We start from the raw sequence: 27,837 nt of genomic DNA on the forward strand, positions 1-27,837 counted from the left end.
AAGCACTTAATAATATTTACCAATTATTAATTTAGATACTAAACTGAAACTGAACTTGATACTGTAAATTCTCAACATACCTCTTCTTCTGAACAGTCAGGTCTCTGTTCTGCAATGACACATATCCTTTCATCTCTTAGAACTTTATGAGAAAATACTGCAATGCGACCTCTGTAAATGAACTTCATGGGTTCTACAGCTAATACAGTAGCAATTATGTCATCAGTGTGTGCTTACGACCTGTCACAGTCATCAAGCCATCACGGGATCCACATACAAATACAAGTCCACCCTGCAGACAAGAAAGGTTTTATAGAATTATAAATCTAGTATTTCCCAAGACCATGAAACTAAATAACTAGAACATGTATTAACTGTGTTGAAAAGAATAGGTTCCTTCAAAATTACAATAGCATAGTTCATCACAATTTATTTTGAATTCCCAGTACATGAAATATACTCATGAACTTCAATAATACAAATAATAATTCACTCTCAAAGATGAAGAATAGTATTATATATTTATGATAGAATACAAATACACAGTCAGAGATGACAATAAATGACTATATACCTGCATAAGTCACATTCTAACTATTTGAAACTAAGTTTTTATAGCTACTGCACAATCATTTCAATATCTCACCACCAGTTGTACTTTAGTAACACTTTAACAATGGAATGTAAGCGGTGGTAATATTTCTCAAACCATTCATAAGATTTGGAAAAAATTATTAATACTACAGATCAAGAGTATTACAAAGAAGCATTGAATTAGGCATCAGGTACAACTATAGCAGTATGGTCAGGAAGATGATGATGATAGTGATGATTATGAAACTGTTACCGTACTGTAGTTTAAACAGACCAAAGAATCCAAACACTTAACTCTCATAAGGCTGATCCAAAGGGTTTGTCAAAAAAATATAAAACCTAGTTTTAAACAATTAAATTGCAATCTTGACTAATTGGATAATTAGATGATTAAATAGGGAAGAAACTTCTAATAAAAATTCTTTAAATTTGTTTCCAAATCTTGATATCTATTGTTGGTGGAAGTATGAAATCCACATAAAATAAGTAGATCTTCATTCTCCCTAAACAGGATTTGATTCAAGAGGAATAATTAAATATCTATGAGGTAAACAAATGTGACAGAATAAATTTGCTTCAATGCAACAATCTTCATAGCTTGATTTTTTCTATTTGTTGTTACCCAGTTCCTTCCCTGGGTTTTAGACATTAGATAATCCCTGACTGGAACCATCAGTAAAGATTACATGGTATTGTTCATAACGTTCAGAAGTACCGTATATGCATTAACCATTGTATAAATAATTCAGATTAAAAGTTCAAACATTATTGCTAATTAGCTCTAACTAGAAAGATGGAGGGTGTTAATTATAAAATCGTCTGTTTGAATCAACTTTTACTGGGACAACCATCGCTTATATTTCCATTGCACTTTCACCAGTCTGGGGACACTACTTTCAACTTATGATTTACTTGCACGATTCAAAAGTGCCTGTACATAATCTGTCCTTTTATTAATAGTTTCTAAATGTCCACTCAGATGCGGATTCATACCAACTGATTTTCAGTGTCTAAAACTGATAATGAAGTAGCTTTTCACAGCAACAAAAATTACTTATTACCAACCAAATTGAAAAAGAATAGCACTACAATGTCTTTGCATTCAATTTTTTATGCATGCTAAATAAGCTTTCCTGTTTAGAAGTATTAACATTTAGGTTTAAAAATTTTATAGTTTTGTCTTTTTAGTTTGATTTCATAATTTGGTGTCATCTGACATCTTTATAAAACAGTACTAAAAATTTTTTTCAACTGAAACCCTACTAAAAAAGCAATTTGTTAAAAAATTAGCTAATAACAGGGATCTAAGCAAAAATTTAGAAATTGGGTACATATTACTTATTACTTCTTTTAATAACTGCTCTCTTTCAAGCTGTAAATTTAGCTTGTTCTTTCCTCACTAGTGATTCATTTAACATTACACTTAGATATTAGTGGCCTGGTTAAACTACATAATAAAAATGACACAATTACAATTCAATGCAAAATACTAAACATCACACAAACTACAATATGGTATATCAATTATAAAAATAAAAGTATCATCGGTGCATAATAGTGTAAAGCTATACGATGATTCCGTAAAAACCAAGTGTTGTATGTAAAAGGTAAAAAGCCCTTACTGATAGAGTTATGTTACTGATGACTGGTCATAAGTGGAAATGTACCTAATCTGGGAGTTGCATATAGAAAATGTGTTTAATTTAATTCATGCATTACATTATAATGCCCTTTTAAAATTTCCCTTGGACACGCCCCTCCAAATTTATTTTTATTTAAGCATTAGCCTTCATATCAGAGTTACAAAATTTGTCACATATATTTCTGGCGTTTGTCAATCATATGCAAAGATGGCTGTAAGTCAAATACTGTACGTTGTAAATTAGGAACAGTTAACATTTTTATGTATTATGAACATAACATATAAAGTGATCAAATAATTTCAGGCAATATCTGTATACCATAGCACAAATACTTACAGGTCCTAAGAAACCTAGAAGGCCTGTGCGGACATAGGCAGCAGTGCCATTCATTGGTGTACTGTCAAGCATTAGGGGTTGCACCTTGAAGGTATTATTAGTCATACCTTGGAGACCCCAATACTGATCTCCAACAGCTCCTCCTGCCACACAGATTTCCCCAACTTCATCTGTGCGGCATAAAAATGGCAGGCCCTCTAATTTTATGACAACAATCATTGCTGAAAGAGAGATTGCAAAGTCTGATTAATAACATTTACTTTTTATCAGTGTGTAACTCCAAACTGAACTTTCCAATTGATGTGACAAAAAAGGGGCTAGATGTAAATCTTCCATTTACACAAATGTAAGGGCCATTTACCTCCAGGTAACACCTGTCCACAATCTTGGAGTGTTAGAGATGTGAGGGAGTTTTCTTGGTCGACACGCACTACACCAAAGCTAAGTCCCTGCATGCTCAATACTCCTCGTCCAACAGCATTGGCTCCACCATGACCAGGTCTGAAATGTATGTCACTGTCACAGCTATTCTGCAATTTAAGCATCCAAACTGTATGTAAATGAGAATCTTTAGACAAAAGTACCAGAAACAGGAAGGAAAAAAAAGTAAAGAAATACTACAAAACAAGTAAGATGTACAAAAGAACTTACACAACATACAAAGTACTTATATACTACCAAACTATGAATGCATATAACAGGCTTTGAGCCTAATTAGTTTACATACCATACATCACAACTGACAAACAAATTATGGGACTAGTAATACCAGAAGAACTTCTCTAAATCAAATTAAAGCTTCAGTTCCTTATCAGTTACATTGAGAAAAAATACAATTTCTTCAGCAACCAATCTAGAAATCCAATTATGAAGTGATTTTTTACTATAACAGGGGTGGCATGTACTTTGGATGTGATTTCTGACTTAAGCTCCAGATAAATTTTCTTGGGCTTTTGATATGTTAAAGTCCGTCAGATTTCTGAATTATGGTGAAAAAGTCAACTTTATAACATTTCTTTCCAATTTTTGCCAATATTTTGGCTAGTGCTCTTGGACTATACAATGAAGTTTGCTATTCAAAGATATGCAACATGATGAAAAGATAGCAAACCTATGGCAATAGTAAGAAAATTAAGAAAAAAAATCTATACAAGCTGGTGAAAACAGAGAACTGCAGAAGTTGGAGGAGGATCTCCAGCCAAAGTGGACCAGTTCATTGAACATGAAAATGACATTTTTATAATAAAATAAAGTTTCATATACACTTACCCAGTAATTGCATAGCCATTAGTTTTCCACGTACGGCAGCCTTAATTAAAATTTTGTGGGTAACACTTCAATTGTTCAGTGTAGGTATACAGAGACTTACCCAATAATTACATAGCTGATTCCAAACTGAAAGGTGGGATGACGGACATATTCTACTCCAAAACATTAAGCAAATAGAAAAGTTGATAGCATTGAAAACAATGTTTGTCATTTCCTATCAGTTAAGAAAGCATCTTAACTCATGGCGGTATAAAAAAGGATTGCCTCCTAATTAGGGGGAACTTTGCAGTGAGGGAAGTGCTTCTATGGCTAGCAAATCACGATAGGTAACCACCCTTGCCCCAGGCGCAGCACCAAAATAACCACCACCAACACCACTGACACTTACACTGAAAAAAACAGGCCACAAGCCATCCACTGGGAGTGGTGGGTGGTAGGTATATTGTACCCCCTGGCTTTCCAAACAGCACCTTACTGAAAGTGTGAAGAGATAGGAGAACATCCCGTGCTTCCTTTCGTGATGCCATGCCAGTCACTAAAAATGGTCTCGTGGTATTGGAAAATTTCAACACTGTTTAAGCTTTCATAAAAATAGTAAGAAGCAAAGATCGCTTAGACTTCCGGTAGGTCGATAGCAGAATGGACGTAAAGAGCATATAATCTGAAAACTAAGGAGGTAGAGGCCATTCCAATGTCCTTAGCTTCGCTTCAAAGTAGGCAAAATAAACTCCAAAAAACTGAATGAGATGGAAAACAACACAATTAGACTGGGGAAGATTCTTACCATAACTCCCTACATTATGGACGGTCCTCCGATTCCGGTTCAGCTCAAGGAATTCCTGAAAAACTTCAACTGGACAGAAGCTCTTTATACTACTTCCAAACTGGGGAGTGCTACAGGATGCTTACCAAGAGCTGGAGCCGGACTGTAGCTGGTGCCAAACGAGCTGGGTACCAGGCAAGCTAGGGGCTAATGAGCTGGCGGACACTTGGAGCATGAGTTGGCGCCAGAGGAGCTGTGTGCCAGGTGGGCTAAGAGTTCACGAGCTGACGGACACTTGGAGCATGAACTGGCGCCAGGCTGTGGCTGGGAAGAGGAGCTGGGTGCCAGGCAAGCTAGGTGTTCAGGAGCTTCAGTTGGCAACAGAGGAATGCACGAGCTAGGAGTTAGGGCGCTGGCGGACACTCAGAGAATGAGCTGGCGCCAGAGGAGCTGGGCACAGGCCAGTTAGGAGATCGTGAGATCTCAGGTGCTCCTCGAAAATCTATGTCCCTGTGATTAAACCAGAGTTAAGCACAGCTCTACTCCTAAATGGAGGAATACTAGAGAACCTAGACCTCAGAAAAGAGGTGATCCGCCATTCAAACCTTTTCAACTGACAAACCTCCCGATTGCCTGAAGCCTGTCCAGGCAAGAGTGGATCCACTCTAGTGGTACCTCCTGAGGGAGGCTGACCAAGGAGAAATAGTTGGTGAGGAACCTAGAGGTTCAACCAACAACCATCATGGAACCTCCCTCACAGATTCAGGAGCCATTATACGCGGGACACAACAGGGCTATGAGGATCATCATAGCGTTAAGAGCCTGAAACTTATTTACATTTCCTTGAACCATAAGAAGAGTAAGGCGAGGAGGACCAAGAAGGATCAGTTTGTATACAATGCTCCCCCGTTTTTATGCGTTTTGCATTTCTGCAGTCCTCTTTGTCATGGACTTTTGTGGAATACTTTCTTCACTTTTCAACAAGGAAGTTTCACTAATTTCTGGATTTTTCTATTGACCATATCTATAAAATTATTACTAGTAATTTGCTTTTTCTTTGTAGAGCAACACTATTTATTCACTAATTACCGTATTTTTTCATAATGTGTATGTGACTTAATACTGATTTTTATAATAAAAATGATTTACAGCATACTTATAATGTAGTTATGCATCTGTTAAGCTTATTCCAGGTTGGGCTCTCTCTCTCTCTCTCTCTCTCTCTCTCTCTCTCTCTCTCTCTCTCTCTCTAAGGGTAATGTAAGATGTATTTGAAATATTGCTGTAAAGATTTTTTATGATAAAGCATATTGGGTCACAATGTATTTAAAATATTCATTTAATTATTTTCATTTTATTTTAGATTAAAAGCAAGCTGAAAATAAATGAAATAATTAGTAAATATTTTTAAATACTGTGCAACATGCTTTATCATAAAAAACTTTTACAGTAATATAATTTCAAATGCATCTTCCATTACCCTTACAGAGAGAGAGAGAGAGAGAGAGAGAGAGAGAGAGAGAGAGAGAGAGAGAGAGAGAGAGAGAGAGAGAGAGAGAGAATCGTACACCTATTTAGGATCAGTCCGGGGTTGAGTGAGCTTAATAGATACATAACTACATTATAAGTAGGCACTGAATCATTTTTATCATAAAAATCAATATTTAGTCACATACACAATACGAAAAAATACATTAATTAGTGAATAAACAGTGTTATAAAAAAAACAAAAAAAAAGTCATTAGTGATAATTTTAAAAGGATTAATCCTTCAGTACTATGAGAGAGAATGGTACTATGAGAGGAAACGGCTTATGTACATATACGTAAAGTACAGGGGTAACTTGATTAGTTGTCAAATGTTCTATAGGATAATGATATTGTTAGAATACAATAAAGTTTTGTACATACTTACCCGGCAGATATATACTTAGCTTATGTCTCTGACGTCCGACAGAAATTCGAATTTCGCGGCACACGCTGCAGGTAGGTCAGGTGATCTACCCCCCTGCCGCTGGGTGGCAGGAATAGGAACCAATCCCGTTCTAGAACCAGATTTTCTCTTCCACCTGTCTCCTGAGGGGAGGCTGGGTGGGCCGCCATTCATCAATATATATCTGCCGGGTAAGTATGTACAAAACTTTATTGTATTCTAACAATATCAATTTTTTTTTGTACATGCAACTTCCCCCGCAGATATATACTTAGCTGATTGACACCCTTGGTGGTGGGTAAGAGACAACTATTTACTGAATAGACAGGTAAACAACATACGTTGTAGGTAATAAATAAAATAAAACCTTGGTTCCTACTTGTTCAGGCGAATAAAGATTCCATGGCTAATGCTAGGAATCTGCTTCGCCTCAAGAGCATCAGCGAGGATGTGACCTATGGCTAAGAGTTCTTGTGGGGGTCTGTCGATGGGGTCTTATCCATTTACTCGACAGAGCCTCTTACATGACAATACGCCTATGCCTAGTGGCATAATTAAGGAGCACAACACCGATCCCGATCACCTGATCCTAACACGAGGGTTAGTGCTTAAGTTAAAAAGAGTTATCCCCAAACTCCTTTCAAACAACCCAAAGAAAAAACACGACGTTAAATAAAATTTAACTCACTAGTTAAGGATCAGTAATCGGCTCCCTATCCCAGCAATGTATCCGCAGACACGCATCAACCAAGAGAGAAGGATCTCTCGTAGGTTATTTTGACATCCTTCGGATAATGGGAAGTCAACACAGAGTTGCATCTCCGTATGTGACAGTTAATATGTCCTATGACATATTGGTAAGGAAAGAACAAGAATTCGGAAAGCTCGCACTTCATGCGCTTTTAATTCTCAGCTGTTTAAAGGAATCATCAATGCACTTATCAGGTGCTTAGGAGATCACATTGTCTCAAAGAAGGCCAGGGCGTTCTTTGATATAGATCTCTTCTGGGTGAAGCCTGGAGGGGCCTGGCTAGCGCTTCGTGCCTGGCAGGCGCCTAGCGCCTGTCTAGCGCCTCGCGCCTGGCTGGAGCCTTGCTCCTGGCTGGAGCCTCGCGCCCGAATGGAGCCTCGCGCCTGGATGCCGCCTCGCGCCTGATGCCGCCTCGTCGGCCTGGCTGGCGCCTGATTGGCTCCTCCCTCCTGGCTAAGCGCCTCACGCCTGGCTGGAGCCTTGCGTCTGGCTGGCGCCTTGCGCCTGGAAGGCGCCTGGAGCCTGGGCAGAAGACTTCATGATTACTGTCTATGAGGTCTGCATGCCTCAAGAGTTCAGCGAGGTAGGGCACCTATGACTGACAAACCCTTTCTGGATCATGTCAATGGGGGCTACCAGCTTACACGACAGAGCCTTTTCGGATCGTGCCAATGGGGGCTGACCCACTTACATGGCAGAGCCTTACCTGTATCATATCAATGGGGACTAGCCCTCTTACATGACAGAGCTTTAGGTTTCTCTTTACTGGAAGGAGCCTTGCGCCTGGATGGATCCTCAATCCTGACTGGAGCCTAGCCTTGAAGGAGCCTGGCACCTGGATGGCACCTGGCTGGCTTCTAGAGCCTGGCTGGCGCCTCGCGCCTCGCGCTTGGCTCCTCCACACTTGCTGGAGCTTCGAGCTTGGAAGTCTCTCTAGGCTGTCTGGCAGATGTCCACATCGGACACTCTTATATCTGTCCAATTTGTTCGCCTCTGGCGCATTTGCGCCATGTTGGAGGCCCGCTCCTTCTCAGTATCCAACCATGACAGAGTTCCTTGGAACTGTCAGCCTCTGGCGTTTCTCGCCTGTATTGGCATTTGGCGCCTGGTTAGCGCTACATTGTCCGAGAGTCCTGAACAACCACATAGTTTATCAGGAGATTGGAGAAGGGTGGAAGAAATTCTTCCCCTTTGAGCTTTTGGCCCCTGGCAAGGGGAGGTGATTGTAGTCAGCTACATCCAGTAGACGACAGGATATCTAACAATACGAGAGAGAAGAGTCTTCCTCCGAGGGGATCCTTCGTGAATACTTCCTTTGCTAACGATCTCTTCTTACATGTTGATGAGGTTCCTCGTTGCAGAATCTTCCCTATCCTTGCCCGAAGGAAGGGAAGGAGTCTGGAAGGCGAAGGAGACTCCAAGCTGAAATTGGGCGGAACCCTGATTTCTAGCTCTTATTGTATCCTTCGAATACCTTCTGGGAAGCATTTTGAGCCTCATCGCACCCCGAAGACTCTGTAGGCAAACGTTTAAATCATCTCTTCTTCTGTAGATGAAAATGTAAGTACCTGCTGGGCCTGGGCAACGAAACTTCTATCTGAAAGCATTGCGTCAGGAATAGAGGGTTTTAGTTCTTTTGCCAGACATGCTATGCTGGCAAGAACCCATTGCCGAGTCTCCATTGAATCTGATGCGAGATTCAAATGCACAAAAAATTCACCTGTCTTCTTGGTTGTTTAGGGCTAAGAGAAACAAAGAATTCCTTCATAAACTTTCTCAAAGAAGTTTGATGAGGAGCAGTTCCATTTTGTCGGAACACGGAATCTGTGGCCACAAAAAGATCCCATTCGAAGTACATGATATCCTACTCTTGTCGTATTGCGGTATCGTATAAGATCCCGAAGATCTTAATCCTCTGTTATCTCTAATTCCCTTTGTAGAGACAGAGTATAGCCTTTTACTGCGTTCTTTGATAGCAGATATATACATAGGTGATTCTTCCCTCTGAAAGTGAAGAAAAAACCTCGCTATGTGGTTCACAGAGGTATCGGAAGAGGACAGTTTCCTCATTCCATCTAGCACGATCTGCAGCAATTCTGTCTTAGCAGCCATGACTATTGTCATTTACCTTGAAAAATTCTCTCATTCATGTCCACTTCTGGTCAGTCTGCACGAGGACAGACTCGGAGTGGAGAGGTTTTTCAGGTCTATTTATAATAGATTCTGATAGAATATCCAGATACTCTTGGAAAAGCCTTACGAAACATGCTGTGAGAAGAACGTGACTTCTGAGAATCCAACCTCTCTAAGGCCAAAATGAGGCATTCATCCTCTCTTCCTTTGACGCCCATTTATCTTAATACATATCTGTTAAGAATTTATAACTAAGGGAAAAAAGACTAAAGTTTATTCCCCTTCTTTAAATTAAAGATGTCCTATATTGCTACCTCTCTTGGTTCGAGGAAAAGGAAGCAGTCTATAGGAAGCCTGTTCGTCTTCTACCTTGCGAAGAGATCTATGAAGAAGATTTTCCGCAGGTTCTCACAACTCTTTTCAATAAATGTTAGACATACGTTAACAGTTATTATCTTCGATCGAGAAGGTTCTCACGGACATGCAAAATCTTGCATCGAACCTCTTAAGGATCGTTACGTTCCGTGTCTGTTCCCAAATAGGTTCTCTTTTGTTAACGCGAACAGGGGCGAAAAAAGAGATTCTCGATGCTCTTTGCGATATGAGAGAGTCGTGGAATTGGCCTAAGTGATTAAAATAAATCATTTCATCATTCCTTGTAAACGACCTCTTTCCGATTAAATGGGTAACGAAATCAGGAACGAATCGTTGCCGTTACCGAGCCTGCTGTACCGAGAGGCTAACTGGACTCTTAGGTAAAATAACTCGCTAAAACGAGAAAATATATTGGATGGCGCTTCTGACGCTTTGCGCCAGGCTGGCGCTTCCTTCTAGTTCTTTTTAGGTTATGTGCCAGAACTCTGTGCCTTTATGGTACCCGACATCCTTCACATGTTAATTCCGTTCTTAGTAGGAAAAAACTTTTATATACGTAGTATAGTCCATTCAGGGAAACAACTTCTGCCACTAAAAGAATGTTTCCCATCCGACTCACCCATCTTCTCTTGAGCAATATCCGATTCTAAAAAGGTTGTGTGCGTTTCTCGAAAGGATGAGAGAATTATATTATATCGTGCTCTGCCGTATTAGAATCCTTTATAATACTGTCACATTGTGGTAAACAGCATTAATCTAGGAAACCTTTGTAAGGATACTAGGAATTCTGTAGTTAACCTCGGTATGTGCATAAGAATTTACCATACCGTAGTCTTAAAGTGAATTCTCTACTACAGTCATCTTCTCACTAAGCATGTACTCTAATAAGCCATGCTTTCGTAAGCATGAGAGCATTATATAACATAGAGTTCCGCTGCGTTAGAATCCTTTAATAATGTTACCTACGGTAAACAACATTGAAATGTTGTAATATCTTTCTTATTGAAAGCTTCTTAGCAAAAGGCAGACAATATTTTATTTATGTTTGCTTAACTATCCCCTCAATCTGAGGCTAAAACCGCGATTGTAGGGGAGAGACACGATTAGTTATTCCATCCCGCAGGAGAGAGACATGTAACCAACCACTCATGACCGACACCTACATGGTACTGCGTTGGTCTCTATTCTCTAAGCGATAGCAGTCTCTGTTAGCCGTCTGGCCTTACTCTTCCGGAGTTGCCAGCTACTCCATTCAATAAAGGAATCTTATAAAATTATTATCGAACTTCAGGAAGTTCTTATTAATGCATATTTAAGCGAAACAAGACTTAGATAAATCTAGACGTTAAGTAGGTGTTGTCTTAACAATCCCTTTAAGCGTAGTCCTTCCTAGGAAATTCCTGGAAGGATAATGGTAATTGAGTTGCTCAGCAAAGAAGTAACTACGGTATGTGCTTATGATTTGCCGTATCGTATTCTCATACAGCAGATACTCTACTACCTTCTTTCCCTGCCGAGGCAGATAGAGAAAGGAAAAATTTTAACTATCTTCGTTCTTTTCATTAATAGAACGATAGAAAGAGTATATATATCTCTCCTTAAGGAAGGAAGTTAATCCAGGACCTCTTTAAATCTTCGTGATTTCCTCAAAAATTGCGGAAGAGACAGAATTCCTGTTCATCTGTAGGGTTTACGGAAGGAAATAGATATTTCCTATCCGCCATCACACCCAAAAACGTCGATGAGATTCTTATAAGAAAACTCCCAAAGCTCTTGCCTCTTCAATAACGAGGGAAGAGCATGAATGAAGGAGAGAGTCCGCATTGAGAGGAACTGCCAAACACAGGAGTCTTCTGAATACTGAAAAATGGCTTCTCTTAGTATCAGAATCCTTCTGACAAAAGCAACGGCCGCCTGTGCGACATCTTGCACCTTTGCCAGGGGAAAGTTGCTCAAGTTAAAAACTCAAAGAGGAGCCTTGCGACTGACCTCTCTCTCATAAGAAGATTTGGAATATTCTGGCGCCTGGCTCCTTGCGCCTAGCGCCTGGATAGTTCCGTGCGCCTGGAATGTTCCGCACGCTAGAAAGGAGACTCGCTCCTGGAACGTTCCGCTTGCGTGGAAGGTCCCGTGCGCCCTGATAGTTCCGAGCGCCTACTAGACCCCTTTTAGAAAAAGCCTCTTGCCCGGAAACGTTCAATGGAAGGATCGTTCTGATTGCCACTCTACTATAAGGCTCCTTGCTCTAGCCGTCTGTTTTTCTGGCGCAATTTGCGCCAGGCTGGCACTTCGTCTCTTTGAAGGCGCCTTGCGCCAAGAAAAATTTTCTAGAACGCGGCTCGCGCTCATTGCTGGAACGCGGCTCGCGTTTGGTTTTGAGGAACGCGGCTCGCGTTTGGTTGTAGGAACGCGGCTCGCGCTAGTCTTGTTTGCTGGAATGCGGCTCGCTGCTGGCTGTGGAACGTGGCTCACGCAAGCTTGCTGGAACGCGGCTTCTGGCTGGCTCTTGCTCAGTGTTCTTTTAGTTTTCAGAGAACGCGCTAGATCATCCAAACTCCAAACATATACATTATTCGTCTTTTCGGATGTAAGATGAAGAGACACACTTTTTTAAAGGATGCCTTTTCAATGGCTATCCTTGGCAGTCTGGGACGCTCTACAGAACCTGCCGAGGGGACGCCTGACCGGTGGGGATTCTCTGAAACCTCCTTACGGCTTTCGACATTCCTTCTCCTCTGGGCTTGGGAGCTTGAAAGAGGTCAGGCCTGAGAGCGAGACAGAGCCGATCAGACGCACCCTCCACTGCAATGGGGAACACTAGTAATCACTTCTTACCTTTTAATAGCTCGCATTTTGAGCCACAATCCTTGTCTTCAAATTGCAATTATGAATTTGAAGTTTCTGCGAAGTAAGAAGGTGATGAGGATGCCAACACTACTAGTACTGTTAACCCTCTTACGCCGGAGCCCTAAAAATCAAAACGTCTCCCGTATGCCGGGCCTGGTTTGGAGTGAGCGCGGAAGTGGAAAAAATAATTTTTTCAAAAAATTACAGCGCGCGTACTTTTGAAGATTAAGAGTTCATTTTTGGCTCCTTTTTTGTCATTGCCTGAAGTTTAGAATGCAACCATCAGAAATGAAAAATAATATCATTATCATATGTAAATAATGCGATATATGGTAGCGAAAAAAAAAATTTCATACATAATTGTATTCAAATCACGCTGTGCAGAAAACGGTCAAAGCTAACTAGTTACGTTTTTTTGCGTTGTATTGTACACTAAATTGCGATCATTTTGATATATAATACATTGTAAAACATAAAAGCAACACCGGAAAAATATTATCACAAAATGATGTACGAATTCGTAACGAGCGGACGTAAAAAAATGTTATTTTCAAAAATTCACCGTAATTCTAAATAATGTTCTAGAGACTTCCAATTTGTTTCAAAATTAAGACAAATGATTGAATATTACGATACTGTAAGAGTTTTAGATTAGAATTGCAGATTTCGACCATTTCGGACGAGTTAAATTTGACCGAATGTCGAAATTTTAATATATATATTTTTTTATATGGACATATTTCGAAGATGGAAAAAAGCTACAACCTTCAATTATTTTTATTGTATTCTTCATGAATTTGCACACATTTTGATATATGAAACTCTATAAAAAGGCTAATATGAAAAGGAGCAAATATTAGGATAATGCCATGTACGTATTTCGGAGACTTGCAGCCGCGAATCGGCGCGCGGAGTGAAGGTAAATATATTTTTCAAAAATTCACCATAAATCACAATATTGTTTTAGAGACTTCAAATTTGTTTCAAAATGAAGAAAAATGACAGAATATTACTAGGCCGTAAGAGTTTTAGCTTACAATTGCGTTTTTTTTCAACTATTTCGGTAGAGTCAAATTGACGAACGTGGTTTTTTTTTCTATTTATCGTGATTTATATGCAAATATTTCGAAAAAAGAGAAAAGCTACAACCTTCAATTATTTTTAGTTGTATTCTACATGAAATACGCACATTTTCATATATAAAAACCTTTATGTAACAGCTAATTTTAAATGGTGCAAACATTTCGACAATCGCACAAAAAAAATTGATGATTTTTTCGGAAGTTACCAGCGCGAACGTAATGTTTTTTTTTTCATAAATTCACCATAAATCGAAATATTGTGCTAGAGACTTCCAAGTCGTTGCAAAATGAAGGTAAATGATTGAATATTACTAGAATATAAGAGTTTTAGCTTACAATTGCGTTTTTTCGACCATTTTCGGTAGAGTCAAAGTTGACCGAAAGTTGAAATTTTTGCACTTAACGTTATTTATATGAAAATACTTCAAAACTGATAAAAGCTACAACCATGGGTTGTTTTTTGTTGTATTGTGCATGAAATTGCGCACATTTTCATATATAAAACTTTATGTAACGGCAAATTTTATTAAAAGGGTGCAAACATTAGGGACAATCGCACGAAAAAATTTATCGGAAGAGTATCGCACGAACGTAAGGAAAAAGTTTTTTCATAAATTCACCATAATCGAAATATTGTGCTAGAGACGTCCAATTTGTTGCAAAATGAAGGCAAATGATTGAATATTACTATAATGTAAGAGTTTTAGCTTACAAATTGCGTTTACTCGACCGTTCTGCGTAGAGTCAAAGTTGACCGAAGGAAGGTTGAAATTTTTTGCACTTATCGTTATTTATATGAAAATATTTCAAAACTGATAAAAGCTACAATCATGAGTATTTTTAGTTGTATTGTGCATGAAATTGCGCACATTTTCATATATAATACTTCATGTAAAGGATAATTTAAATGGTGCAATAATTATGTCAAAGTGACGAAATAATTTCCGAGATGTGTCTGATACTTTTTAGTGCGATAAGAAAGAAATTCGCGCTTGCGCGCCTGCGTAGCGATTGTAAACAAAACAACGCCTTGATCCGTGAACTCCCAGCATCCCCCAAGGCGCGTGATACAAAAGTTTTCGGCTGGTAGGCCTATAAGTATTTTTCCGCGAATTTTTAAAAAAACTTTTTGAGCCGACGTATGATACGTCCAATCGGCATACGGGAGACATTTTGACTCGACGTTTAATACGTCCAATCGGCGTAAGAGGGTTAATACTCTAATTGCTCATTAGTACGAGTATCCAAAAAACTTTTAAAAGAAACGTATCTAGTTACATGCTTTACTGACTCCCTAAAGTAGGAAGTCAGTTTATTTCCTCAATCAATTTAACACGTATGCACGTATTAATGAATAAAATATTAATATTTCCCTTTCTTGCAACTATGTGAGTGTCTACCGAAAATTTCGGTAGTTACACGTCATATATTCTTCGAAATTTTCGAAGCCAATTTCATTAAAAAGTTAATAAAAGCGTATGCCGAACCAAAGACCCAGTACTTCCCTGCAAAAGACAGCCAGAAGATCGATGGTGATGAAAAACGAAAATCAAGTCAGGAGGTAGCAACAACATATGTTGACACTACCGCGACAGAGAAAATCTGGTTCTAGAACGGGAATGGTTCCTATTCCTGCCACCCAGCGGCAGGGGGGTAGATCACCTGACCTACCTGCAGCATGTGCCGCGAAATTCGAATTTCTATCGGACGTCAGAGACATAAGCTAAGTATATATCTGCCGGGGAAGTTGCACGTACAAAAATTTATTTCAACTTGTATTAAACGAGTTATCTAATTGGCATTAAACATTTTATAGATATTTTGCTGTTTACACTAATCTCAATATTTTAAAATGAGTAAATCATTGTTATAAGCATTCTAGGGGGTGTATACTATACTGTAGTACTTAAGAGTAACAGTTGTAATAGAGTAGTACTAATCTAAGATGTCTTGGGATGTTTTGGGATGAGAGCTTGGGGTGTAATTTTGTTTGTAATGATATGTATGATAATTTTTTTTTGAACTATCAAATCAAGCAGTGAAATGTTAAAATAGACAGTTATAAGCATTTTAGATTATTTAGATTATGAGTTACTTGGTATATGGCAGTTATAAGCTAGTTAAAAGGATTTTTAGGTGGGCGGCATTTTTGCAATTTCAGGGCAGTTTTCACATTTCTGCAACAGGTTCTGGAACCTAATACCACGTAAAAGTGGGGGAGCACTGTATGGCGAATGTTGCCCATACTAGAAGGTTTGGGACAGGAGAATTCAAGGGAGGAGGTGAAGGGTCCTTGCTGTGGCAGGCATGCTGAAAATTGTCCAACCCATAGAGTTCATAGATCCTGAGAGACCAGGGAATCATAAACCACTAGTAAGGAATGACACTCTTCTGATGGTTCGATATGACTGCCAAACCTTTAGAGCCCTGAAAAATTTGTGGCCAGAAAACTTGATTGATTTATCTACTGAAGAAGTTCCTTTGTTTTTGGAGGATTATGGCACGAACTGCAGACAAACTATGGACTCGCTGTCAACTCTGCTGCCCATGTGGACTGAGTACCTTGTACAGCTTGAAGCATATGTAGAGCTATGCGTGGCACAGAAATTATATCTGGCAAAATTAAAAAGGGCTGCAAAGTCTATAATCCACCAAAATCTAGGCACAGCAAAAAACATTTGCTTAGTCTTAAACCAAGCTGTGACCAACTCTGCAGGTCAAACACAATCCATTAAAATTTAAAATTAGGGCCACGAGCAGGCATTAGGTGCTCAGTGGTGGAAGTTGAGCACAATTGGTGCCAAGTACTCTGGAAGAAGGGGGCAATGTTTGGGAATTGGCAACCAGTGCTAGTTGGTTGGCACCAGGAGACTGGAAGTTGAACCCTAATGTTAAGTCAGACCAAAGGAGTGACAGAAGGAACCTCAGCGAAAATATAGGAAGGCTGAGAGATGAAGCTAGCCTCCCTACCTCTAGACAAGAAGCAGAGAATGGCAACCGTAATTGCGTGATGAAACAAAAACACGCTACAGAGCTTGTCTGCACTGAAAACCTCAGAACTGGATAAAAAACCAAGGTTATCATACTTTTAAGACAACTATCGCCAGCGGCTTGCAAGTCGCTGGCTTGTCGATGAATCTGAATCAGGGTAATAATAATAATAAAAAAAAATTTTTAAAAAAGGACTAAAAAAAGACAAGACTCATCCTGTAAGACTTCTGCTTGAAGGATTTGAAATACACTTTCTGGTGGTTGTGTAATAGTTCTACCAAAATTAAGTGATATAACTGGAAAGTAAGAATAAGCTGCTGTAAGCACTTGATGTTTCGTCAAGGACTGCAGAAAACAAAATGGGATAGTTAGCCAAGTCATTCCTAATATTGCCATTAGGGGGTGGCACTGTACAGTGGGCCCCCTGTATTTGCAGGGGTTAGGTAGTACTCCCAACCACCACCCACGATTGCCAAAAATCGATGATATATTGGAACCCCTCTAAAAATTCTTATAACTATGTATTTTAATAGCTGAAACACCAATTACCTCTCTAAAATGTTTAAAACTGCCTATTTTACACTATATTTGTCTAAATACATTTTTTATGAGAAAAAATGTATTTGTCATGAAAATAACATGAAAATACATTAATCAGTGAATTTATTTCAACAAAAGTCCACAAATTACTAAAATTCGGGATAAAAAAAAAGCGTCACACAACCATCAGCAAATAATTGAATCCGCAATTGAAGCATTACTATGAAATTTTAATTTAGGCTGCCATATGTGGAAAACTAATAGCTTTGTAATTACTGGGTACATCACTTATATAAAATCTTTATTTATAAAAGCTACGAAACTAGGTCTTGAGAGCATTTAAATTCAACTAATTTATGTAGGGCAAAGGTACCAACTAGAAATATAAACTACTTGAAAAATGAATAATCTTTATTGTTCTTGTTAATAAACTCAGGTTGAAACTGTGAAGATTCACTACTTACCTACGTACAGAGACAGTAAGTGCCTCAGGAGATGACGCACAAGGGCAAATAGCATCAGGTCGAAGCCCTTTACTTTGAAACACAGCAAGGAATTGATCACATGATGAAAGAGACCATGGATTAGCTCCATCAGCTACCAACAACAGGCGAAGAGATTGTAGACTAACATCTTTATGATCTTTGGTGGCTAACAATCCCCAGTGAAGATCTCGAGATTTAACTATAGCTATACTTGCTGCAAGAAGAAAATTACAGTGTTATAACAATAATGAAATAAACATACTGGTATTTTAGATGCACTCCAATTTTGTAGAGAATATTCTGCAAACATGATAAACAACCCTCATTCTTTTTATCTTTGTAATTTTCCCCACAATAGATAATGTTCAAGCTTCTTACCTCCTTGTATTCAAATATTTTTGGAAGAATAGATATTAAACCTAGATTTTACACTTTAGAGGGACTATCTTTCATGCATTTTTCTGAATTATGTGATAGCCTTTATCTAATGAAGTGACTTAGCATAAGTTAAACTTACCACCTCTTGTTATGTGTGTGTTAGCATTCATATCTGATACTGTAACCTTAGGCCTAATAAAGCAATATGGCATACAAAAACTTTATCAATACAGCATCAAAATACATCATAGGTACTTCACCTCATGAAACTATATAGTACATATGAACTCACTCTCTCTCTCAAGAATACATACACACATACACATTATTGTTATTTATGTTAAGGGGAGTGACGACTCCATAAGGCCCCATTGTAAATTAAGTGCTTATGGCCACCTTATGATTAAAGGCATTTGCTTCAAATTTTTACCACTTATTCTTCAACTAATAATGAATTTTTTCCCAGAAAAAGCTAGAAATTTGACTTTAATTTTTTTTCATTTGAAAAAAATCATGACGTTACTTTTCAAAAATATGCCAAACAAAAAGTTTCACTCAAAAATCAATTGTCCTCTTTGAAAATCAAAAAATATATAGTTAAACTACCACTCTGTAAACATTTCATCATATTTGGTTCAGTCTTCTTGGAGATATAAGCATTATTTAAAAAAAAAAACTAAGTTTTCAGAAAATGGCAAAGGAAAAAATTTCTTTTTTTTTATAATAACCGAGACTATGAGAGTTAGAAGGCTGATTTTTGCACCGAAACTATTTTGTCATATAAGAAATGTGCCATGAAATTTACAATACAATCAAATGAAGAAACGTGCTCTCTCTTGATTTATATATTACCTAAAATTTGCATTTACAGGGAGCGCTGACGTCATAAGGCACCATTCTATAAAGTAAATGACTTTAAACCTAATGACCTAATGTAGAATCATTCATAGACCTGACTTTTTCATAAGTCTTTTTCGTTCACAAGCAATGAAACAAAATTGTCAATGAACCAATTGAAACATTCTTTTAAAGCAATAAGGTTTCTAGATATATTTATTTACCCATAAACGTTGGAAAATAGTCCATACCTCACTTGGACCTAGCCTGAATTATCATACAGACTTTATTTCACAATGCTTTTTACAATTTGTGGTTCACAGTGTCATACAAGCAATGAGAAAATTGTCAATTAACAAATCTAAAAAATTTTTTTAGCATTATAGCTTCATGATACAAGTGTTTATTTAGACATAAAAAAAAAAAAAAAAAACAAAAAAATAAAAAAAATAAAAAAATTAAAAAAACCGTTATCTAAAATTTGATAATTCCTTGAAATTCGGCAGTCAGCAAGCCCCTTAACCCTCAATGGATGAATATACTCACTAGTAGTAGTAACAGGTTTTGGTTGGTTGACGGATTTACTCATGGTGAGTAACAAAATTTATGCGCCATTGATTTGAGGGAAACGGACAGAAAAGAGGTGCCATTATACCTCTATAGTCCATAAATTTACTAAGGGCAACTTTTAGACTGGTTCAGATAATGGGTGCCTCATGACAGGGTTAGTTGCGTAGTGCTTGACTTCAAAGAGAGATGTACTGCCTCTCTCTCTCTCTCACACACGATGTCTTATTATATATTTGCTCATAAATATAACAAGGGGTTACTGTTGATTTTAGTTCTTATATTTCATGATAGTATGTCAGTTATGACTGTAATTTTGCAAATAAAAGGGCAAAGAAATATTAGTAAAAACTTGTATGATCCAAAAAAGTTACTATATCTTTGATCTCAATAAATTTACATAAATATTTTACAACAAATATGCTCAGAACCTGTTACTGATTTTAGTTCTTATCTGTTTTTATATTGTGTGAGCCGTAATTATAATTTTACAAAATAACAAAATTATTTATTAGAAAAAACATGAATAACTGGTAAAATTTACAAGTCTTCTAAAAGTGGCCCCACAAGGGTTTGTAAATAGTAATTTTCAACTTCTTGTGGAATGTAGGGAAAATGTTTAAAAATTATTTTTATTCTACCATGTGCTTTTGCATATCTTCATCTTTCCATTCATGTGTTTTTTCTTAAATTGGCCGACCTCACAGTTTCCCTGGCCTGGGGTGCTGTGTATTGATTTTTTACCCTTCCTACTAAGGGATAAACAGTATACTACAAAAATTATATCATAACTGCATGAAAAATACCACAGGTAATTTACATCAAATCAATTATCCCATTGCAAAATACTTAAAATGCCCTTAATCTTTTCCAGCCCCCAAAATGCCACCCCATATTTTTACGTTTCATATTATCAAATTAGGAAACTACATTTCTAAATAACAAATATTGTATAAAAAATAATAATAAAAAGAGTATGTAAAGATATAATAAGGTTTTAATACAGTGTACAGGTAGTATTCAAGTTACGATAATAAAATTTTATAATGCGGTTAGCAATTAATACTGATACAATAAAGTTTTGAAAATATTTTAAAATTTCGTCACAATTTGAGCAGAAAGCAGCGTACAATCAGGGAGCGAGAGAGACCAAATTACAATAGCCTAACTTTATCCCATCTTCTAGTTAAATAAGTTCAAAAACAACAAAAGAGAATGATGAAAGTATTACTTTAGCATTACACTTGTTGTGTTAACCCTCTTACGCCGAAGCCCTAAATATCAAAACCTCTCCTGTATGCCGGCGCCAGTTTGGAGTGAGCGCGGAAGCGGAAAAAATAATTTTTTCAAAAAATCACAGCATGCTTAGTTTTAAAGATTAAGAGTTCATTTTTGGCTCATTTTTTTGTCATTGCCTGAAGTTTAGTATGCAATCATCAGAAAAGAAAAATAATATCATTATCATATGTAAATAATGCGAGATATGGTAGCAAAAAAAAAAGTTCATAGATAATTGTATTCAATTCACGCTGTGCAAAAAACGATCAAAGCTAACGAGTTACTTTTTTTTTCGTTGTATTGTACACTAAATTGCAATCATTTTGATATATAATACATAGTAAAACAATAAAAGCAACACCGGAAAAATATTATCACAAAATGATGTACGAATTCGTAACGCGCGGATGTAAAAAAAATGTTATTTTCAAAAATTCACCGTAATTCTAAATATTGTTCTAGAGGCTTCCAATTTGTTTCAAAATTAAGACAAATGATTTAATATTACGATACTGTAAGAGTTTTAGATTAGAATTGCAGATTTTGACCATTTCGGACGAGTAAATTTGACCGAATGTCGAAATTCTTATATATATATTTTTTATATGCACATATTTCGGAGATGGAAAGAGCTACAACCTTCAATTTTAATATTTTATTGTATTCTTCATGAATTGGCACACATTTGATATATGAAACTCTATAAAAATGGCTAATATGAAAAGGAGCAAATATTAGGATAAATGCGATGTATGTATTTCGGAGACTTGCGGCGCGAATCGGCGCGCGCAGTGAAGGTAAATATATTTTTCAAAAATTCACCATAAATCACAATATTGTTCTAGAGACTTCAAATTTGTTTCAAAATGAAGGTAAATGATGGAATATTACTAGGCCGTAAGAGTTTTAGCTTAGAATTGCGTTTTTCAACTATTTCGGTAGAGTCAAATTTAACCGAACGTGATTTTTTTCTATTTATGTGATTTATATGCAAATATTCGAAAAAAGAGTAAAGCTACAACCTTCAATCATTTTTAGTTGTATTCTACATGAAATTGCGCACATTTTCATATATAAAACTTTATGTAACAGCTAATTTTAAATGGTGCAAACATTTCGACAATCGCACAAAAAAAATTCTGATTTTTCGGAAGAGTTACCGCGAGGACGTAAGGAAAATGTTTTTTTTTTTGTTTTTTTTTTTTCATAAATTCACCATAAATCGAAATATTGTGCTAGAGACTTCCAAGTCATTGCAAAATTAAGGTAAATGATTGAATATTACTAGAATATAAGAGTTTAGCTTACAATTGCGTTTTTTTCGACCATTTCGGTTAGAGTCAAAGTTGACCGAAAGTTGAAATTTTTGCACTTAACGTTATTTATAGAAAATATTTCAAAACTGATAAAAGCTACAACCATGGGTTATTTTTTTTGTATTGTGCATGAAATTTCGCACATTTCCATATATAAAAACTTTATGTAACGGCAAATTTAAAAGGGTGCAAACATTAGGACAATCGCATGAAAAAATTTATCGGAAGAGATTATCGCACGAACGTAAGGAAAAAGTTTTTCATAAATTCACTATAATCGAAATATTGTGCTAGAGACGTCCAATTTGTTGCAAAATGAAGGCAAATGATTGAATATTACTATAATATAAGAATTTTAGCTTACAAATTGCGTTTCTCGACCATTTCGGTAGAGTCAAAGTGACCGAAGGTTGAAATTTTTGCAATTATCGTTATTTATATGAAAATATTTCAAAACTGATAAAAGCTACAATCATGAGTATTTTTTCGTTGTATTTTACATGAAATTGCGCACATTTTCATATATAATACTTCATGTAAAGTATAATTTAAAATGGTGCAAAAATTATGTCAAAGTGACGGAATAATTTTTGAGATGTGTCACTGATACTTTTTAGTGCGATAAGAAAGAAATTCGCGCTTGTGCGCTTGCGTAGCGATTGTAAACAAAACAACGCCTTGATCCGTGAACTCCCAGCATCCCCCAAGGCGCGTGATTCAAAAGTTTTCGGCTGGTAGACCTATAAGTATTTTTCCGCGAATTTTTAAAAAAACTTTTTTGAGCCGACGTATGATACGTCCAATCGGCATACGGGAGACGTTTTGACTCAACGTTTAATACGTCCAATCGGCGTAAGAGGGTTAATGTGTACAGCCACAAAAACCGAACAAGAAACAACTTATTTGCTAAGTACAACCTAAATGGATAACAACAACATCCATTTGGCTTGTACTTCAACTATCATAAAATAGTAAACAAGTACCGTAGTTATGTTATAATTGACATTATGTAGAATAGGACAGTTATTTTTATGTAGTAACTTTATTCGCTATAGATCAAAGATCAAAACGGAAATATACTGTTAAATTTAAAGCAAGTTGTGGCTGACGCTGAGAAAACTGTTCATGCTGCTAATGACTGTAGATAAAATTGAGAGGAAATCATTTTCATCAAAAGTACTGGGCTTAAAAGAACACATTTTAGGGTTTTTTTCATGATGATAAAAGATAATGTAAATCTCGTATTTTTATGAAATAAAGTGAAAATAGCGAACAGAATCACATAATTTTTTACTCAATAAACATGCCACTAATGCAATTTGTTAACGAAAAAAATAATTTAGTTCACGATCATGAGATGTATTCAAATCATATTTTGACTTAAAACATGCCATATGGCGAAAAATTACCTTGTCTCATATAAGTCAAGTATCTAGACATTCGTTTACGCTAACTAGAAGCAAGAAAATTCCCTCAGAATTGTATTAAATATGGCAAAATAAACTTGTATTTGCCATCAGCTGATTTCCAAACCAAAACATTGACTGCTAAGTTAGTATTTTATAATACAATAACATGAGAATACATTCTATATTATTGGATACAGTGAAGTAATGTATAACTTTTGCTTATCTTAATTTTCATCACTATGCCATCTATGTAGCAGCAACACCTCGAGCTCATACCTCAATTTATTGCTCATGTAACAAAGCAAAACATCAACTGAGTGACGACTCGTACCTCGGAAAACTTGTACACTAATTCACTCGTAGGTCAAGGTACCACTGTACAATCATCCAATATAGAATTTTTCCCAAAAAAAATTTTTTTTGCCCTATAGGATTATTTTATCTAATTTATTTCTACTATTCAAGGTTAGCTAAACTGACCCATGATTATGTAATTTTTGTAAAAATATGCCTAACATTCTAAATGGTCTCATCCAGCTCACCTAGGTGGCATATACTGGGAAGGTGCTGAACAGACTACTTTTGTCTGTATGCTCCACTTCACTTACATGTTACAGTCAAACCTCGGTTTTCGTACGTTTCGGTTTTCACAGACTTTTTTTCTACAAGCGTGTGACCAGGCCCCATATTGAGCACCAACACAAGCATCCCTTCTTCTTTTGTGCCCCATTCTGCTTTTGTGTTCGTTGTTTTTGTGCTTTTTTATTTGAGTGCAACTGCTAAATAGGCCATTATGGGGCCAAAAAAAGTTTGAAGTGCTAGCCCTTGTGTAAAATAAAGCGAAAAACACTATAGAATTTAAGAAAGAACTTGTAGCAAAGTGTTGGCGGAAGTTGCATGCTGATCTCAGTGAGAAAATGCCTACAAGCATTGCTGTTAGTGATTTTAAGGCCAGCAGAGGCTGTTTTGAAAAATTCAGAAAATGAATGGGCATACATGATGTGCCCACTTCAGGGATTAAGGACATGGTTTGGCAAAGTGTTTTTTTTTTTTTTTTTTTTAGTGATATAAAAAATTTTGTGGATTATTATCATCCCAACAAAGAAGTAATCCATCTCTCCAACATGTTTAATGACAATGTCATGGTCAACTTTAGGGAAATTTTAAAGAAACACCAGAAACAAATGTCTCTGGATAGTTTTCTGTTGTGTGACAGGGGTCAAGTAACTCTCAAGCTGGTTCTAGTGCCAGTCAAAAACGAAGTGAGGAAGTAACCTCAGATGGTGCCAGTAATAAAGGAAAAGAAGTAACCCGAGATAGGTCCTTGATACCTGAAGTCCTTCTGGAAGGAGATTTCCCTTACAAACAATAACCTCTCCTCCTCCTCCCCCTCCTCCTCCATCTTCCATACGCTGACAGGTGTTTTCCATACAGGTAAGAGTGACGTTAAATGTTCGTTTATTCATTTAATTAGTCATTTATGTTTATTTCTCATTGTTTTCTATATGTAAAACTGTGTTTGTTCCCTATAAATTGTATTTTTGTTAATAATTTTTGGGGGTCTGGAATGTATTAATTGTATCTAATTATTCCTTATGGCAATTATTGTTTTGGTTTTCATGGGAGGTTCTGGAACGGACTATGTACGAAAACCGAGGTTCCACTGTACTTCCTTCAGTGTTAATTCACCACACTGATCTTTTTAGATTTATTGCAATTCCTAAAACTATTGCTAAGAATGCAAAGTTGCAGAGAATTTATTCTACAATCTTCATATGAGCAGATGAAAGATTTGATTCCTGAAGTAAGTAAAAAACTGCATTTTTAATACACTTTGCAGCGAGAAAATGTCACTTAGTCACGTGATAATAAAAAATGAGGATGATGAATGGCTTAATTCTTTATTCCTTTACTATATATGCACAGTCATGATTTCTATTTGAAACAAAGAGTATTCCTTTTTATTAATTATACTATATAAAGTGAAAACTTTAGGTGACCCAAATGTACCTAGAGTAAGAAAAATCATTATTAGTTGAGTGGTAAGCTTACTTCGAATCTAATCCTATATACATTTCCATGTTAAATGCTGTTGGATTTACAATTTCTATTCATATGGCTGGTCTTCATGAAACAAAACTTATATATAATCCTAAGACTAACTGCAATTGGATTCTGCTTTATAATACACATTAATTACTATAGAGAAACCACAAGGTGAAAATATATATATATATACATACCCTTAAACCTTGTAATCATCTGCATCCAAGATGCTGGATTAACCTTCATTACAGAGTAGGGAATGAAGATCAAACGTGCAATAACCCATTGAACACTGAACAGTAGCATGGAGTGCCATAATCCCACCTAAAAAAATATATGTACAAGAAATTGTATTATATATTCACACAATATAAAATGCTAGAAACACTGCGATGACTGTACATATTCCAATTATTATGTAAAACTTGGTGAAATTATGAAAACTCACTTCTCTTTTAAAGTCAAGAACACAGACAGCTACTTCTCCTTCAGTATAGTTGCATGCTGAAGTCAATGTGCGACAATGTGCCAACATAGCAGACCTTGTAACAACTACACCTTTCACTGAACCATCTTTATCCGTGGAATACTGTAAGAAATCATAAAATTTACTATTAAAGTTTATTTAGAAAATACTTTTCTAACAATGGGCAAGATTGTGGGACTACTCAGAAAACGATAAAATTGTGGTGAGAGTGAGTATTCCTATCTGGAGGTACTGCAACCAATGTGCCAAGGGAAATTTCTGACCGTTATTTTGTATTGTACTACATACATTGTGTTAGCCTCCTCACTGCATATGTGCTATTTTATTTTACTTATTACTTTCTGCAGTGACCAGAACATGTTCAAATTTTATCCAAGATCCAAAGGCTAGGACATTCTATTATTGGGGGATGGTGACAATTAGACTGAAGCAGCAGTGAGATTAAGCTCTTTTACACCAGTTCAAAAGGGCATGTTCTTGGAATTACTAGTCTGCCAAACTGGTTGTTAATATAACTGGAGAAATTTAATAAAAATTCTACCATAAAACCATGACTATAGTTAAAAGCAAAAAATGTCCTCAATACCACTGACATTAGCTCTAAAGATGCAGAAGGTGGTGTAATAAAATAGGACTATTATATATACATATAACAGAAGCTAACGAAGAACTTGATAATGTAGCAAACCTGATGATACTGTGTGGCTTCCCAAAGGATTTCTAGATACCACCTCAAAAAATGAAAAATTCAAATACGCAAATGGCTCTTTGAAAGTTTTTAAATTTAAAGGATACGTGGGCAACCTGTTTATTGAGTTGCCCAGATTCGCGGACTCTTGTATTGGCGGACTTCTCTCTGGAACATATACCCCATTATTTGTAGGGTATTTGCCTATTCGCAGTATTTTTCTAAGAAATATCCACAAATTCTGGTTCTTATTTTATCAATATCATCATAAAATGCACTTTGTGATAAAACTATTAAAAAAAAACAGGTATAAACATTTTTAAGTGGGTTTTTCTTGAGTTTTAACTAACAAAATAGGCCATTTTAAGCATTTTCAAAGGGGTTCCAGCTATTGGTGGGGAAGGGGTGGTCTGGTGTATCTGCTGCAAAATATGGGGGGGACCACTGTGTTAAATAATAGGTGAAATGGACCATTTTTTATAATTACTTGTATTTTTCTTTATTCAAATGGTGGTGGGCAACGTAATGAACAAGCAACTCAAACTAGCCAATAAAATTATGCACACTACATATAGGAAAAGTTCAATGCGTAAGTTGACTAGCTCTAAGGGGTAACAGTGGTGAATGAATGCGTATAAAATATCATCTCTTAGATCAAACAAATTTCTAGTTGAAGAGTTACTTTTATTTTCGTGGTACTCAAAATAATTATCAAACCATATGTTATGGACAGGTGGTTCACCAACTTCATCCATTGTAGATTTCCTTGGAAGCAACTTAAAAGCTCCACTATATTTCCTGAGTTGTTCATTATAAAATGAATCTTAAGTCTCCATAACTACATTTTAACAGATTTATGTTAAGTATTTCACTTCCATACACTAGTAATGGTGTTATAGTTGCATAAAAGCTGAAAAAGTAACCTGGATTATTATGAATGCCTAATAAAAAATTGAAAGTAAAAAAAGTCTAATAAACAAGAATGAAAATGCTAAAGGCCTAACAAATAACTAGAAAGCTAGACATGTAGCAAAAAATTGTGGCGTAGGAAAGACCTATTTTTGGTAGCTGCTGTGAGTCCTAAAAGGAG

At 36.6% G+C, this 27,837-nt stretch overlaps 2 protein-coding genes across 2 annotated transcripts in view; both read right to left on the reverse strand.

Annotated features, from left to right (window-relative positions):
* LOC135216852 (disco-interacting protein 2 homolog C-like) overlaps positions 1-27,837 on the reverse strand; it is a 271,475-nt gene that overhangs the window by 98,496 nt on the left and 145,142 nt on the right. Inside the window, exon 14 of the mRNA XM_064252365.1 lies at positions 26,021-26,161. Within this exon, the coding sequence (XP_064108435.1) occupies positions 26,021-26,161 (141 nt within the window). The remainder of the gene's footprint in view (positions 1-26,020; positions 26,162-27,837) is intronic.
* LOC135216864 (disco-interacting protein 2-like) lies at positions 87-25,836 on the reverse strand. The gene is made up of 5 exons (XM_064252378.1): positions 25,770-25,836; positions 17,721-17,955; positions 2,935-3,074; positions 2,574-2,794; positions 87-292 (listed from the first exon to the last, which is right to left on the reverse strand). The coding sequence occupies exons 1-5, from the start codon at positions 25,816-25,818 to the stop codon at positions 215-217; spliced, it is 723 nt and encodes a 240-aa protein (XP_064108448.1). The 5' UTR covers positions 25,819-25,836; the 3' UTR covers positions 87-214.

Source organism: Macrobrachium nipponense, chromosome 6, assembly GCF_015104395.2.
Source record: "Macrobrachium nipponense isolate FS-2020 chromosome 6, ASM1510439v2, whole genome shotgun sequence".
Taxonomy (NCBI): Eukaryota; Metazoa; Arthropoda; class Malacostraca; order Decapoda; family Palaemonidae; genus Macrobrachium; species Macrobrachium nipponense.